Source organism: Panthera uncia, chromosome D4 (genome assembly GCF_023721935.1).
Source record: "Panthera uncia isolate 11264 chromosome D4, Puncia_PCG_1.0, whole genome shotgun sequence".
Lineage (NCBI taxonomy): Eukaryota > Metazoa > Chordata > Mammalia > Carnivora > Felidae > Panthera > Panthera uncia.
This window is the reverse complement of record NC_064807.1, coordinates 54,101,522-54,118,500: the sequence shown is the minus strand read 5'-3', so window position 1 is coordinate 54,118,500 and position 16,979 is coordinate 54,101,522. Positions and strand designations below refer to the sequence as shown.

The 16,979-nt window shown below is 49.2% G+C and overlaps 1 protein-coding gene across 1 annotated transcript; it reads right to left on the bottom strand.

Moving 5' to 3' along the window:
* Positions 1–1,926: 1,926 nt before the first annotated feature.
* SPINK4 (serine peptidase inhibitor Kazal type 4) lies at positions 1,927–9,534 on the bottom strand. The gene is made up of 4 exons (XM_049625001.1): positions 9,453–9,534; positions 4,967–5,010; positions 3,503–3,615; positions 1,927–2,035 (listed from the first exon to the last, which is right to left on the bottom strand). Exons 1-4 carry the CDS (start codon positions 9,511–9,513, stop codon positions 1,990–1,992), a joined length of 264 nt encoding a protein of 87 aa, XP_049480958.1. The 5' UTR covers positions 9,514–9,534; the 3' UTR covers positions 1,927–1,989.
* Positions 9,535–16,979: the final 7,445 nt, after the last annotated feature.

Below are 16,979 nucleotides of genomic sequence, written 5' to 3'. Positions count from 1 at the left end.
TCTTGGCATGCTGGTATCATTCTGTCAATCCTACTTTTTCCACAAAGTAGGAAACATGGCTGTCAGCAACCCTGATTTCACTACCGGAGAGGAAATGCTTGTTGTTCCCTTATTTCAGTTCAAAAAATCCTGGAGAAGAATCTTGGCCAATCAGTAATGGCCAGGGCAGCAGTGTCGCATGCCACAGATAGGGCCTTTAGGGGCCCAGAGTTAGGTTTCCAGAGACAGGGCCAAGTGTTCACGGCTGTAAGGTGGCGAATGAGGTGTTTCTTCCAGTGTGGTGCCTGGTGCCTGGCACGTTGTTCAGGCATAATCTTTGTGATTCCTTATCATGTGTGGAGGCCTGGCAGGGGGAGGATCAACAAGGGGAAGCTTGGCTAAGAAGCTGTATCAATTGAGTGTAAGAGGGACTCCCCACTTAGGGCATAAGCTTAGATATCACCAATATTTACACTTCTGTAGTAAGCGAACTGATTTTCAGCTTAGCACATAGCCAACCAGATAATAATTTTTCCTAGTTTTATTGTGCCAGCGTGGCCAAGAGACTACATTTTAGCCAATGGGATGTAAACAGACTGTGTGCATCTTATTGAAAGTGTCTTCAGAGGCAGTAGAGTGCCCTTCTCTACCTCTCTGTGGACTGGAATGTAGACATGATGGCTGGCATTGGAGCAGCTGTCTTGTACATTGAAGAGGAAACTGATGATGGCAGAGTAACAATATTTAAAGAACATGAAGTTAGCATACCACAAAGGTCTATGTGCGAGAGAAATTAACTATTTAAGCCACTGTTTTTTGGCTTTTGGTTTCTCACAGCCAAACATAATACTGTGTCACTCCTATGCAGGAGAGGAGCAAAAGTTTCTGTTAACAATAGCAGTAGTAGGGCCCATAGGTAACCTCCCAGGCCCCGCCACCTGCAAATCTATCAGCAACAGTTCCTGTCTGCGTCCCCATTTCAGTTGTCTGGGGAATGTTGGTTCCTGCCTTTCCTGCCCCCACTTTTTTCCCAGTGTGTTTTCCCACAGCACATTTCCCACTCTCTCTACCCACCCTAAAGGAAGAATCTGGGTCCACGTGACACTGCTTCTACTGGTCAGGCCCCTCTCCACACTCTTTTCCTCTGCCACCATTCTCAAGTGGCTCCTTCTTTGGCCAAAAGAGGGTATATTTGACATGGACCACAGGCTGGGGGCTCGGGAGGGGGGGATTTCTGGATGCTGTGTGTTTTCATGGGCCATTGTATAGGTCCACGTGTGCTGTGTGTGCCTGGAGTTGTGTCCAATGCCAACATATTTAAGTCAGAATGGATGGTGACAAAAAGAACAGAGTCTGGAAGTCATCTTCCTGTGGGTGACCAGGGTACAGGGGGACACTCAAAGGCTTGGGGCAGCTATTTTTAACTGTTATAGAACTAGGTCAATATTTTAACAAGTAGCTCAGATATATTGTGTATACTACCTAAATATCAGCCATGGTGGTATCAGCCTGTGTGTGAGTGTGTGTGTGTGTGTGTGTGTGTAGGACTTGGGGTACTGGTACAGCCCAAGGAGAAGGCTCTGAAGGGTGTAGGACTCTCCCAAAGTCATATCCTCAGGCAGTGGTAGATGGTACACACATTCCTTAAGTTCTTGACCTTAGTGACAAGCAGGCTGGGGCAGATAAGTGCGCTGGGGACAGGGGCTGACCTCCACAAGAGGGCCAAAGATACTTGGGACCTCTGGCGGGGACACATGACAGCATTGAGGAGCATTAGAGTGATGGAGAAGACATTAGATTCAGAGTAGGGAGGTCAGGGCAAAATCCCCCCACCTCACCCACCACCCTCATACACTCACCCACCACTGCCACCACCCACCTCACCAAAGTCGTCAAAGATACTGGCCCATTTGGTTGAGTTGGGCTGGATCTTTTATTTCATGTCATATCCTCCACTCTCACCACTCTTCTCTAACCTGAAGCTTCTTGGCTTAAGAGGCTGCTATGGGGTCAGCATTTGCCATCCTTCACGATCTGGATGTCCTGTTTGGTTTTCCTAGGATCAAAGGAGACAAAGATGAGGCCATCTCCTCAGGGACTAGAGCATACCCTTCAGGGACCCTGCCTGGCCCCGTCTATCAAGACACCCTGCTGAGATGTCTCTCCCCTACCCCCCACCCAGTGCAGGTGCAGGGCAGGTCCTGGGGGTCCCTGGGCACATCCCTTTATAGGTTTTCTTTCTTGTACATCCTCCCCCAGGAGATCTGAGCTTCCTGGGATTTTGTCTACTACTGTATACTGATGGCTGCTGAATCTGTCTCCAGCCCTGACTCTGTCTTGAACTCTAGCCATACCTCCACCAGGCTGCCCCAGAGGCTCAACTGTCCACAGACCTCATTGCCCCACAAACCGCCTTGACCCCCACTGCTTCCCATCTAAGGACAGTATTCTGCTGCTCTCTTGCCCCTCTGTCTAGAGCGCTATAGCTTCTGAAGACTATCTTCCATGATCCTGCTTAGCTCTGGCCCAGCTCAAGGGTTTTGGGGTCTTTTTAAGTTTATTTATTTTGAGAGAGAGTGGGGAGTGAGTGCGAGTAGGGAGAAGCAGAGAGAGAGGGCGAGAGAGAATCCCAAGCAGGCTCTGCACCAGCAGAGCAGAGCCCAATGCAGGGCCCAATCCCACAAACTATGAGATCATGACCTGAGCCAAAATTAAGAGTTGGATGTTTAACCAACTGAGCTACCCAGGTGCCCCTCAAGGGTTTTATTAATGAAGAAAGGAGACAAATAGGTGATCAGACATACCAAGGTGATATTCAGGCCCTTCTCACCTCTCAAGACTCATTTCTTGCCTCTTCCCACTCTCCTTTAAGCTTTATACTCCAGTGTATCCAATTTCTTGTATTTTCTCAAATACAAATTTTTCTTTCCCTTCTAGATCTTTCCAAACCCAATTCACTACTTGGAATTGCTTTTCCTTGTTCCTTCTTTTTCCAAGCTAATTTCAACTTATCTTTCAGAACTGAGCTGGGAAGTCGTCCCTGCCCTTGTCCTCGCCCTGCACTCACAGTACCCTGGGTGCCCCCACCTGAGCCTTGAGGATTCTATGCCACACAGTTGGCTAACCATTAGCATGGCTTCCCCCTTGGGCTGACCATATGCCCCAGAAGGCCAGGGATGCTGTCTAGCTTATGCCCTGGTATATCCCCAGTGCCTAGCATGTAGTAGGTGCTCAATAAATGATTGTTGGCTGGAGGAATAAATGAACAAATGAAGTCAGGGACAGAACAAGGGAAGGAACCCAGGGTTTCTGCAACGCCCTCCCCAACCCCCTGCCAGCTGAGGTTTTGTGCTCGGAGCCGTGTGCCTTCTTTGAAACACACTTGTGCTTGTTCTATTGGGGGCAGTGTCAGAGGAGTCAGGCCAAGGTGTGTGAAGGAAAAGGCAGGTCAAGTCTTGCTCCTTTCAGACCTGAATGCACCAGACATGGGGCAAGCCGAGGGGAAGGTGTGCGGTGGACTTACAGCCGGGTCAAGCAGAGCTGGCATTCACTGTCATATGTAACCCCATCAGTGCCACAGACCGGGATGGATGTCTGGGAACAGACTGGAGATTCCGCCATGTGCTCACAGATGGGCTGTGGAAGAGAGGAAGGGAAGGAGGGCACTCAAGGATTCAGAGGCAGTGAGGAGGGACCCAGGGACTCTGCTTGGAGTCATGGGCTCCAGGGGAGAGCCAGATTCAAGATGGCCCCACTGTTGGTCCAGGGAGCATGAAACTAACCGCTCACAGCCCCTTGGCATGTTTGCTTATGTGTGCGTGCATGACTAAGTGTGTGTCTGTGTCTGCTGAGCCCAAGTCTGTTGGCAACCATGCATTTGTCTGTGTCTGTATGTGAGGAGTGAGTTTATGCCCTCAAGCTCCTGGGGATGGGTTCCCACTCTTCAGAGGGCCTAACTAGAACCTCTGCTGCTGGTCCCAGTGAGGACCCCAGGAGACAGAACAACCCAGCAGTCTCAGGGGGCTCCTCCTCGCTGAGGGCCCCCCAACTCACTCTGGCCTACATGACCCATCAGACCTCTGGTGTGGGAAGGCTGGAAAAATGAGACAGGGCTTGGGATGGGAGCGTGGGACAGGACAGGGTGAGAGAGGCAGTGCCATGCAACAGTGATGAGATCTGGAGCCTGAGTTCTGCACTGATTAACTGTGTAAATTTGACTGAGCTGTTTCTACTCTTTAGGCCTTAGTTTTCCTCATCTGCAAAAACTGTAAATAAATATAGTATTCTTCTCACATAGGGTTAATTGAAATAATGTGTGTAAAGTACTTGGTTCCTTGGCACAATAATAAGCCTGGGTTCTGATGGGCTGACAGTGTGAACTTGCTGAGGCTGCTGGATGGGAAGGTGGCTTTGAGCCTCCTTGTTCACCTACGTGAAGGGTGGGTTGGGGGATCTCAAGGAGGCCCGCACCACTGCCTTGGGATCCTTGGGGACATCAGACCCAGGGCCAAGGTAGAATCAGGGTTCAGAGACAATTTGGTGTCTGTCCCCTGCAGTGAAGGGATGGATGATGGAGTGTGACTGGGGAGGTTGGTCACACCAGGGGGCCAAGGGGCCAGGGGGCCTCTGGCCTGAACCCTACAGCCTGTCCCATCTGTACTACACAAAGCAGAGAGTGCACTCAGTCCTGCTGAGCCTGGGCAGGGGATCTCACTGCTGGCAGGGACGTTGGAGACCAGGTTGGGGCAGATCTCTCGAGGTCCTTGAAGGCAAGTTTGGGACCTTGGCAAAGGGGCTGGGCCAGCTCAGCCTGGAAGGGCTAACCTGGGGAGCATGCAGGCTCAGGAGGCCATGCTGGCCACCTCGGAGCCATCTTGAGTTGTCTGAGCAAGAGTATAAAGAAGAAAAATGGTGGTTGCCTAGCATGGATACGGAAGCGAGGCCAGAACGGCAGCCCTGGAGCCAAAACTACAAGCGGCTGCCTTACCATTCTTGAGAAAGTGAACTTTCCCTCCACGGACACTGGCACTTCTGAAAGGCAAAAATGCAAGAGTTAGGTGATAATGGCTCTAGGCAGGAGGTCCGGGGTCTGAGGACTGCTTCAGGAGACCTGTTCCAGCTACTACCCAGTCTGCAATTCGCAAGGAAAAGTACTGAGTCACCAGACAGTGGGGCTCCCAGAAAGCTGATGTGACCTTGGGTTGCTAGCACAGAGACAGGAAATCTAGAGTTAGGGAGGTGATGCTCCGACCTGTTCCTTATTAGTCAGATCCCACTAGGATTGTTAAATCCCATATAATAATAAAAATAGTTCAGTTACTATGTACCAGGCATCGAGAATACATGATCTTAATTAACTAGTCTTCACATCTCTATCACTATTATGCAACAAGGAGGAAAGGAGGCAGTGGTAGATGCTGTGGTCTGCTACCCAGATCCCACCTGCAGGACTAAGGTGCTCATTTCCTCAGCTGCCAGGAGTATTGGCCACTTCTGGCAAGTCCCTTGCTAGGAATTACCCTCAGAGAACAGAGCTGCCTCACCCGTGTTTGCATCCCCGACCCAGGAACAGCCCACATCCAATGACAGGTTGGTGTTTGTACAACGGCCGGAACCCCTCATCTCTATTCAAAACAATGTGGAGGAGCCACCCCAGCTCGAAAGCTCCCTGTAAGATTGTTGGGGGCCTCTGTTGCACAGCATCACAACTTTCCTCATCCCTCATGGGTGTACCCCCGTGAGCATGCCCCAAGACACGGCATGCCTGTCTGAGTCTGCTTCCTGGGGAACTTGCCCAACCTAGGGAAGAGGCTCAGAAGGTAAAGCAACACAGATTGTTGAGGGCAGAGCTGGGATTGCACACAGGTCTGTCACTTCCCAGCCTGTTCTTGTCTCATACACGGTTGTGCCACCCAACCCTCCATGGTCTAGGTGCACTGCTTGCACACGAACAAACTGATATGACTGGAGAACATGACAGGTGCAAGGGGGAACGGAGCCATATCTAATGCCATAGGTAGAAGGTAAGGTGTCTACATAAATTGGAGAAGGGCAGGATGCTACCTGAAGTCTCTGAAGGGCTGTCCTGGGGCCAAGGGAGAGACAAGCTCTTCTCAACCTCACAGTGCAGAACCCATTTGTGCAAGGAAACAGCAGGGAGGCAGGTTTGAGTTTCAGAATTTTCTCTCAGTGGAAACATACCTCAGTGAAGGATGCTGTTTCCAGAAGTGGAGAGTTCTCCATCACTGGAAGTGTGCCCACCACTGTGGTTTTAGCTTTCCCTGAGGCTGCCGTTTTAAGACATTTCCAAGGTAGAGAGGGAGAAGGAAAGTGAGACGGAGTGACCCCTGATGTGCTGTTTAAGCATGGCGTTGGGGCAGCAAGATGCAAACCCAGCCTTGTCACCACAGTGCTCAAACCCTCCGTGATTATAAAACTAGAAACGAGAAATTATCCAAATGTCCTTCAATAGCAGAATGGATAAACTATGATACACAATACAGTGGGATACAACTCAGCAATAAAACAGGGAAACAACTGATATATGCGACAACATGGCTCAATCTCAAAACACGCTGAGCGGAAGAAGCTAGACACAAGACTATATACTATATGGAAGGGGCACCTTGAGCCAAGGTGCAGGGCAGCCTGGGGATAAATACAACTTTAAAAAAAAAATTTTTTTTTTTTTTGCATTTATTTATTTTTGAGAGACAGAGACAGTGTGAGCAGGGGAGGGGCAGAGAGAGAGGGAGACACAGATTCATAAGCAGGCTGCAGGCTCTGAGCTGTCAGCACAGAGCTGGATGTGGGGCTTGAACCCATGGACCGTGAGATCATGACCTGAGCCGATGTTGGACACTTAACCGACTGAGCCACCCAGGCGCCCCAATAAATACAACTTTCTATGTGACTTTCTAGAACAGGCCAAACTAGTTTATCGTGGAGGGAAAAAAAACAGCAGTTGCCTCTGAGGGTAGGGTGGGGGAAGGGATTGACCAGCATGAGGGAAATTTCTGGGGTGCTGGTAATATTTTGTTTTGGTTTGTTTTAATTTTTATTTTAAGTGGGTTCCACACCCAACCTGGGGCTTGAACTCATGACCCTGAGATCAACAGTCATATGCTCTATCAATTGAACCAGCCAGATGCCCCAGAAATGTTTTGTATCTTGATAGGGGTTTGGGTTACACAGGTACATGCATTGTCAGAACTCATTGAGTGATAAAATTTGTTTGTTTCATGGTCCATAACTGTTAGGGGATGAAAAAGCATTAAAAATATATAAAGGCCTTCCATGGCTCCCTGCCAGGATCACTAAGCTCCTTCATCTTATGTTGAGGGCCCTACGTGAGCCCTCACAAACTCCCTCACAAACTCACTTCCTAGTACACCTCTCCATCTTCCTATGCCCCAACTATTCCTTGCTGCCCATTCTTCCAGGACAGGCTCTGCTTTGGCTTATGCTGTGTCCCTCTACCTGAGATGTCCTTATCACCCTTCTACTGGTTCTACCTTCGTTTCAAGGCTCAGACGCTACTTCCCTGGGAAGCCTTCCCTCATGTCTCCCAGAGTTCCCTGGGCAGACCTGGATTAAGGCTTCTGTTTTTGTCCATTTGGGCTGCTATAACAAAAATACCACAAAGTGGGTGTCTTCTAAACAACAAACATTTATTTCTCACAGTTCTGGAGGCTGGGAAGTCTAAGGTCACAGAACTGGCAGATTTGGTGTCTGGCAAGGGCCCTCTTCTTGGTTCATAGCTGGCGCCTACTTACCGTGTCCCCACATGGTAGAAGGGGTGAGGGAGCTCTCCGGGGTCTCTTTTGGAGGGCACTAATCCCATTCATGAGGGCTGTACCCTCAGGATCTAGTCATCTCACGAGAGTCCCACCTCCCAGTAGCATCACCTTGGTAGTTAGGATTTCAACATATAAATTTTGGGGGCCACAAATATTCAGACCACAAATAGTAGCTTCTATCATGACAGTCCTGCCTCCCTATGACCTGAGCTCCTTGGGGCTCCTATGGTTCTGCCCCCATGTGTCAATGCCCCCCACATAGTGGGTGTTCAGGAATTGGAAGTTACACTGACTCTCAGGCTGCCCTGGACTCCCATCCTCATTCAGCCCAGGCAGGAATCTGAAAGGACACAAGGATTCTCTTCAGGGCAGGCCTCCTCAGTGTTCCCAACAGGAGAACTGCTCAGAGAATGGCTGCCAGGTTGGGAGTAAGCAGGCTATGCTGGGCCGGAGCCCCCAGACCCATTCTCTGTTGCCCCAGCCCCTAGGCCTATGTCCCCAGCGAGGGGAATGGGTGTGGGACTGGCCATGAGGTTGGTGGCCTTCTAGGAGGGTCCTAAGAAATCTCCCTGCTTCCGTCTTTAGTCTATTCTCAACACATCAACTGGAGTGATTCTTTTAACACACAACTCTGCTCGAAACCCTTCGGGGCCTCTTGTTTCTCTCAGAGGGAAAGCCACGTTCTCACATTGGCCTTCAAGGCCTTACCCAGTATAGTTCCCCGTTGCCTCTATCATCTCCTTCCTTGCTGCTCTGCACCCTGCCTCTCATTCCTTTCCAGCCACAATGGCCTTCTTGCTGTACCTCAAACACTCCAGGCGTGCTCCTACCTCAGGGCCTTTGCAGTGCCTGTTCCCTCTGTCTGGGACCTCTTCTCCCAGATATCCACATGGCTCAACCCCTTGCCAGCTTCAAGCCTTGCTCTTAGAGAGAACGCCCCTGATTTAACATTGCAGCCCCCTCCCTCACGCTGCCCAATATGTTTTCTTTATCCTTTATCGCCTTCTAACATTGCACCTATCTTGTTTATTGTCTATTCCCCTCCATCCTACCCCTCTGGATTTCCGCTCCATCAGGGCAGTTCTCTTTCTGTTTGCTCACTGATATGTCTTAAGGGCCCAGGACAATGCCTGATACACAGCAGGTGTGAGACCGCAGAGGGGCTCCAGGGCCTGAGGAGACCCCACTCCAGCTGCATGTGTCTAGCCCGGGACAAGGGCTCCCCTGGGCTCACACAGCTGCGGTCTGTCCCACAAGCACAGCCTGTCACAGCAGATAGGAGCTCAGAGGACCCAAGCCAAGATTCCTTCAGCACCCACCACCTTGCAGCCAGAAGACTTACCTGCCTCTCCTGAGATAGGCCTGCTTCCTGCTGCCTCCCCAATCTCTCACCAAGTAGTTGCTCAGAGAAACTTTGAACCAGGACAACTTCCTACACTATAGCTGGAGAAACAGAGGCCCTAAGAGAGGAGAGATTTTTGCAATTCTGGGGCCAGAGTCAGGATTTGAACCCAGGTTTCTTCTAGCCCAGGACTTTTCCCACCACAGTAGAGGTACAAAAAGAGGGTATATGCAGAAAATTGAGGCCTCACGGGTGCTCCAGATCCTGTCTCTGCCCCCACAAGCTCATCTACCATTACCAAGCCACAGAGAATCCAGGCTCTGTCCACTCACCCCTGTCCACAATGAGGAGGGCGGCCATGGCCAGGGCAACCACCCACAGGCGGACAGCCATGCTGATCCTGGACTGACTGGTCCAGGCTGGCTGGGGCCTGAGCCAGGGGGATGATCGGAGACTATTTATAGGGCTGATCCCCACCCTTATCTGGGGCCAGATGGAGAGGCAGGAGCGTCATCCAGAGAATATCTGCACCCTGACATCAGAGATGTTGAACCTGTGGTGGCCTGGAGCTGTGCCTACGTGGCTGGCAGATTTCCAGAGGGAAGGAAAGTTTGGACAACCTACAAAGCTAACACCAATCTGAGGGCTGGAGGGAGAGGGAGAGGGAAATTGAAGTAGAAAAACAGAGAGAAACCGAGTCAGAGAGACAGAGGGAGAAGGACAGACAGGCAGATCAGAAGGACACATAAAAAGAAAAGCAGCCACTGAAAGGTGAAGAGTTAGAGAAGAGGGGCTGGAGCCTTGGGTTCCTTTGCTGGTGTTGCACCAACCAACTTTGTGATCTCAGAAAAGACACTTTCATTAACTGGGACTGAGTTTACCCATGCACAAAATGAGGATGGCAGTTCTGACTCTGTCTCCCTCCTGGGGCTGCTGTGAACAGGGGAGTGGGGACAGCAGATGGGAAAACATTTTTGCAGAGGATGAAGTGGGGTGTAAATAGAAATAGAGATGTTCTTGGGGCGCCTGGGTGGCTCAGTCGGTTGGGCGTCCAACTTCGGCTCAGGTCATGACCTCATGGTTGGTGAGTTCGAGGCCTGCGTCCGCCTCTGTGCTGACAGCTCAGAGCCTGGAGCCTGCTACGGATTCTGTGTCTCCCTCTCTCTCCACCCCTCCCTGGCTTGCACTCTGTTTCTCTCTCAAAAATAAAAGTTAAAATAAATTTTGAAAAAAGTTCTTTTTATTTCTTTCCTCTCCCTCCCCCACCATGAAAGGGCATAATTGACACAGTGGGGGCGGAGGGGAAGCAAAATAAAACATAAAGAAGATACACTCATGCCTTTCATGTATTATATTCCATTTGCAGTTTAATGGGTTAAACCCATGGTTTAATGGGTTTTAATGGGTTAAAACAGACAAGATTCTTTTCAAGAAAAATCAGTACCTAAAACTCCCCCATACTTATACAATATACATGAATGAGATGTTTGGTTATCTGCTTTCAAAGAATTTCTGATTTACAGAACAGAATAATGAAATGTTATTATGTATTCACTTTTCTAATTAATTTAGATCTGTGATTTTTAGCTCCATCGGCAGATTCAATTTCCCTGGGAAGAATTTAAAACTACAGATGCTGAGCCTCTTTCCAAAATGAATCAAAGTTTCAATGTTTTTTAAAAAACTCTTTTTATTTTGAAACATTTCAAGCTTACAGATAAGTTGTAAGAAAGTTACATGACACAATGGGAAGGATTCTTCTTCAAGAATAGCCCCTTTGGGGACTCCAGGCAGCCAGACAGTCACCCCTACAGACTGATAAGAGGGCCCAGATCTGCAGCCACGCCCAGCCTCAGGTCGGTGACTCAGCTTCAAGATCTTCCTGCCCCTCCTCAGGAAGCTCCCAGGCTCACAGGTGCCTCTAAGCCAGGTGGTATCTATCCTTCCATTGTGTAACCAGGCAGAGCAAATATTTAAGGATGATTTCCTGTCCTAAGGCAAGAACATCTCATTAATGGGGAGGGGAGGTAACTTTAAGGTCACCTAGGTCTTGTCTACCATCCTCCACTCAGACCTTCCTACAGCAGCCCTGCCAGGAAGTCATTCATCCTCTAGGGAAGAGGAGCTCACTACCTACCAGCTTCATCATTGCATGGCTTGGAACTAAGTCCTTCCTCACACAAAAGGTCTGTTTCCCTGAGGCTCCTTGGGGGAGTCCCAGCTCTGTCTCTAAGCCTCCTGCACCTACATGAACCCCAGTGAGCACCTCCAGGCTGAGCAGGTCCAGCCCCTTGCAGGCCCCCATCCTTCCACATGACGAAGCTCTTGAGCCTGTCTGCATTGCCTATCTGGTCCCCAGGTCTGTCTGCCAGTGATCCAGGTTAGAGTGAGAAGGGGACAGAGGGAAACAAAGGAGTTTGTCGCCTCCCTTGTTTTTGGACCTTAGACCTTTATCAATATGGCAGGGAGGTCTGCTGCTGGTTCTGGCTGCTTCAAGGGACCAAGCGGCTTGAATTCTGCATCCTTTAAAGTTCAGAGTACAATCAAGGGCAGCCTGATGCCCACCTACCATCCTCCCTGCCCAAAGTCTCTTTCCTCACTCAAACACCTCTTGGATTCACTATAGTGATAAACTTCAAATCTGTCCTCCCACCCAAATATGAACCTGACCCCTTATCCAACCGCTATTGGACAGCACCCCTATGGATGTCAAGGTATCCAAATAAACCTCATTCATTAATCCAGAATTCATCCATTCACTCAACAAGAGTTTAATAAGCAGCTAAGCTCCATGCTGAGCGTTTGGACACAGCAGAGAGTTAAGTCAGACACAATTCCTGCCCTCAGGCAGCTTGTCATGAGGCAGGTAGGTGACTGGTACCAGAGCTTTATTGTTGCCAGTGAAGTAAATCTCACACATGAGATATGTTCAGTGCCTCCGGAGGATCCAAGACTGGCCTATCCATCTGGGAAGTCAGATAAGGCCAAGGGGTGAGTGGGTGGGGCAGGTTGTAACAGTGGAACAGTGTTGCAGACAGGAAACAGAATGTGTGAGGGCCCTGAGTCAGGAAGAAGCTTGGCACATCCAGGAAACAGGTCAATGCAGCTAAGGTGAGGTTAGTGAGTGGAGAGAGGCACCTGGTGAGTCTGAAATGGTCAGGGAGATCAGATCACTGCTTCTCACCCCATATCCCCCTCCAGCAGTGGGGTCCTGAAGCTGACTCTGTGGCCTTGTTTGCCTTCCCACTGAGTCTATAGGTGCTGCTTCCTAAGTAGCTGTTGATCATATAAGCGAGAAGGAATGAGTCCTGCAGAGATTTGGGGGAAGAGTCTGCCCAGAGGAGAAGCTGCAGGAAAAGGCCCTGGGACAGGAGCAAGTTTGGTATGCTAAGGAAGTAAATACCGAGGAGTGCATTATGGCTAGAGTAGAATGAACATGGAAATGAGTGGCAGAAGGAGAGGGCCAGCTCACCCTCAGGTCCCAGCCCAGACCAAACTTTTGGGTGAACTTGAGGGTATCCCTTCCTTCTTTTGGGCTTGTGCACATGCTCCCATCTGGGAAATGAGCCTGCTGATCACCAGCCTGACTCCCAGGGCAGCTATAAGGACCCTGAAGAGGAGAGGTGAGATGTGTGCAGACACTATGATGCCAAGCTTGAGTGCAGATTCCTAGAAGTGGAGCAGAAGCGAAGCCCTAAAAGCCCTATAAGCTGTACTTACACTACTCAAGTGCTGGGATCAATACAATAAAGACAGAGATGCCCTGAGACTGGGCTCTGGCAGAGGAGCTGGTGCTTCCTCCATCTCTTCCCCAGGTCAGAGTGAGGGCTGGGGACGTGTGCACTGGCCGAGCCCACACCTCTCAGCCTCACCCAGCAGCCTTCCTGCTCGCTGCTAAGTATTGGACTGATGCCAGAGAATACAGCCTCTCCTCAATGACGACAATGCAGGATCCATTAGGTCTTAATTACCAGCCCTGCTGATGGGTGGAGGAAACAATGTCCTTGTTTGGTTTAAGGTGGATAAACTGAACTCAAGCAGGTCTTAGGCCTGCCAGATGGCACAGCCAACATGGCCAGCCTGCCCCTGGACCATCTTTCCTGGCCCCTCATCCCACATCCTGCTCCACCTTCCTCCAACCTCAAGTGCCCTCACTTGCCCATCTACCTGCATTAAGCACCCCAGGTATGGGCACTCTCCCCCAGGAGGCCTGGTCTGGACACAGCCAGCTCCACGGCCTGTCCTGTCCTGGGATCCTGAGCCATCTGACTCCATGTCCCAGGTCTGGCCACCTCCCATGCTGCCTGGTCCAAACTTCAGGGCCTCCACATGATGGCAGAAAAAAGGAAAGGGCACCCCTCTACTCCTTTAAAGGGAGATTTCATCTATTTGCTTGGGATCTGACTCCAAGGAGGACTCAGTGATGGCAATAGATTGAAGTCATACCTCCGTGAGGACACCTGCCCTACCATTCAACAGACCCTTATTGAGTACCTGTTGTCGGGCACAAGTCATTGTTCCAGGTCCTGGGACCATAGAAATGAGGGATAAATGGATCTCTATGTTCAAGGAGCTTGCATTTCACAAGTAGTGGGGAGGTGGAATGGACACATGGGCACTGAACATTTATAAGTTTATAAAGATATTTCTAAAATGCTGTGGTCAGGGCAGTGATGGAAATGGTGACAGAGATATCCCATGGACCTCTCACTAAATATGTCTAAAAGTAAGTTTACTATCTCCTCTCTACCCAGAGATACCCCACCTCTCATTGCCCCCATTCAGGTGGACAACACTACTACCATCCAGGTGCCCTTGGCAGACATGGGCATCCCTCACAAATGCGCCCTTCTTCATTCTTACTGATTTCATCTCCTTCTCCTCTTTCATATCTATCACCTCTTCTACATTTCCACTGCCATTGCTCTAGTTTGGCCTCTGTGACCTCTTGGCTTCATTGTCTCCCTGCTTCTGGTTTCACCTCCTCTAACTCGCCCTCCATACTCCTTCCAGAGCAATCTTTCTGAGATGCAGAAATGACCACATGATCCATCTGCTTAATATTATTCAATTATTATTAGTCCATTCAATTAAAATTATTTAATCTCAAATGACTTGAGGATGAAATCAAATTCATTGGCATGGCATGCACATTTTTCCATGACTGGGCCTTTGCTGACCTCTCTAACTTCATCTCTGGCCACTTAGCCCTGAACTCCATCAGACAGAACCACCCACCATGCTCTTATTCCTCCAAGCCTTTGCTCATGCGGTGCCTCTGCCCGGCATGCCCCTCTACCACCTCCCTTGGGCTCTCTTCTGGGGCACTCAGCCCTCCCCAGTTTGGGCTCCTCATCTGTACAGAAATCTATCCCAGCAACACACGTAATGTCCCACGGCCTTTTCTTGCTTATGAGACTATGCTCTATATTTCCTTACAGAGAGGAATGGGTAGACATCCGGTTTACCGCATATCCCCAGTACTCTGTGCAGGGCCTGACACAAGTGTGTTGAGTCTATGACTACATCCAGAACTGAATGCAGCTTCAGGACAGCAAGGAGTCCAGTTCCAGGTTCTTTCACCTGGGCTCAGGGGCTTCAGAGTGTTCTGAGAACTGGGCTCCAGTTGGCCCAGTGGGTCCAGCCACTGACCACTCTATGCTGTGTTCTTATGGGAACAGAGGTGGCACTCTATTCCAAGGATCACATTGTTCTAGTTCTTGGTCCACCTGTTGGGGCCCGAAAGAACTCAGCATCTCCTCCAAGATCTAGATGTGGTGCTTTATTCCAAAATCTGTCCCAAGTCCTTCCGTAGGACTCACAGATAGCAACTTCACACCTGCCTTCTCTCTCAGTGTGTGGAATTCCGGCTTGATTATCATCATTGGGATCATAAGAGACCTGGTGATTTCAGGCCATGTGCCATTTAAGAACTTCCATTCACAGACATAGCTCAGAAGTCAAGTCTTCTGAGCTTACCTGTGAAAGAACTTACGACAAAGTCTCATGAGACCTTCTTCTTGCTTCTTCCCCAGAGCTCTGATGGTCTTTAGAAAGAAGACTATAGGTTCTTATGTCCAGGTGCAATGTCACACTCCCCTCCCCCCAGACCACTGTTAATTCTGATAGGGTCCATGAGTCAGGAGTTGATACCAAGAAGCACTGGCAGGGGAGTCAGGATAAGTGAGGCAAGGGGGGAGGAGAACTAATAGTGCGTATTACTGAGGTTATGGTTGTGGGAAACCAGGCCTCAGTCCCAGCAGGGACGGATGGGACACTTTGTGGATCCCATTTCAGTTATCCTCACTGAGGGGTGAGGGAGCTGGAGTTTATATGTACCAACTCCCATCAGCCACTGATTGAGAATGCTGGAGGGAGGTCCTTAACTCCCTGGCTCTAAGCAGCTGCCTCTCTCAGGTCTCAGAGCACACAAAGAAAGCCCCCAGCCAAAGAATTGCAGGTGTTGTGGACGGAAATGCAGGTGTGCACAGGAACAGTGAGTGCCAAGAGATGTGGGTGGAGCACTGACAGAGTACACACTGTATAGTTCCACGTACGTGAAGTTCTACAACAGGCAGGGCTTATTTATAGCGACGGAATCAGATCAGTGGCTGCTGGTAAGGTAACGTGTAGGGAGGATTTCCTGGGAAGGGCAGAAGGAACTTTCTGGAGTGATGGAAATATTCTCTTATAGCATTTAAAGTGATGATTACACTGATGTACACAATTGTCAAAATTCATGAGTTAGACACTTAATATCTGTGCATTTTGTAGTATATAAATTCTATCTTTAAAAGACCTCAGTTGAGGGGCTCCTGGGTGGCTCAGTCAGTTAAGCGTCCGACTTCGCCTCGGGTCATGATCTCAGGGTTCGTGAGTTCAAGCCCCGCGTCGGGCTCTGGGCTGACAGCTGAGAGCCTGGAAACTGCTTCGGATTCTGTGTCTCCCTCTCTCTCTGCCCCTCCCCCCACCTCTCAAAAATAAATAAACAGTAAAAAACAAAACAAAACCTTAACTGAAACAGACCCGTAAGTACAGAGAACAAACTGATGGCTACCAGAAGGAAGAGGTGTGAGGGGATGGACAAAATGGATGAAGCAGAGTGGGAGATACAGGCTCTCAGTTCTGGAATGAATAAATCACGTGGGCAAAAGGTATAGCATAGAGGGGCACCTGGCTGGCTCAGTTGGTGGAGTGTAGAACTCTTGATCTCAGGGCTGTGAGTTCAAGCCCCATGTGGGGTGTGGAAATTACTTAAAAATCAAAAATCTTGGGGTGCCTGTGTGGCTCAGGTAGGTTGAGCATCCAACTCTTGATTTCAGCTCAATGTCATGGTCTTGCAGTTTGTGAGATCAAGCCCTGCATCCAGCTCTGTGCTGACAGCATGGGGCCTGCTTGGGATTCTGTATCCTTCTCTCTCTGCCCCTACTCCGACCGTTCTTTCTCTCTCTCTCTCTCTCAAATAAATAAATAAACATTAAAAAATATTTTAAAAATAAAAAACCTTTAACTACAACAAAACTAAATAAAGGTATATCATAGGGAATATAGTCTATCATATTGTAATAGCACAGGGTGACAGATGGTGACTACACTTGTGAGCATAGTGTAATTAATGTACAGAGTTTTGGAATCATTATGTTGCACACCTGAAAATAATGTAACACTGTGTCAACTATACTTCAATAAAATTAAAAAAAAAAATAAAGCTACGTTGTGATAGTACTACACTCTCACTAAGATGGCTAAAACGTAAAAAAACAGGCAGCATCAAGTATTGGCAAAGATTTGGAGCAAGTGGAATTCTTTAAAAACAAAACAAAACAAAACAAAACAAAACAAAACAAAACAAAACAAAA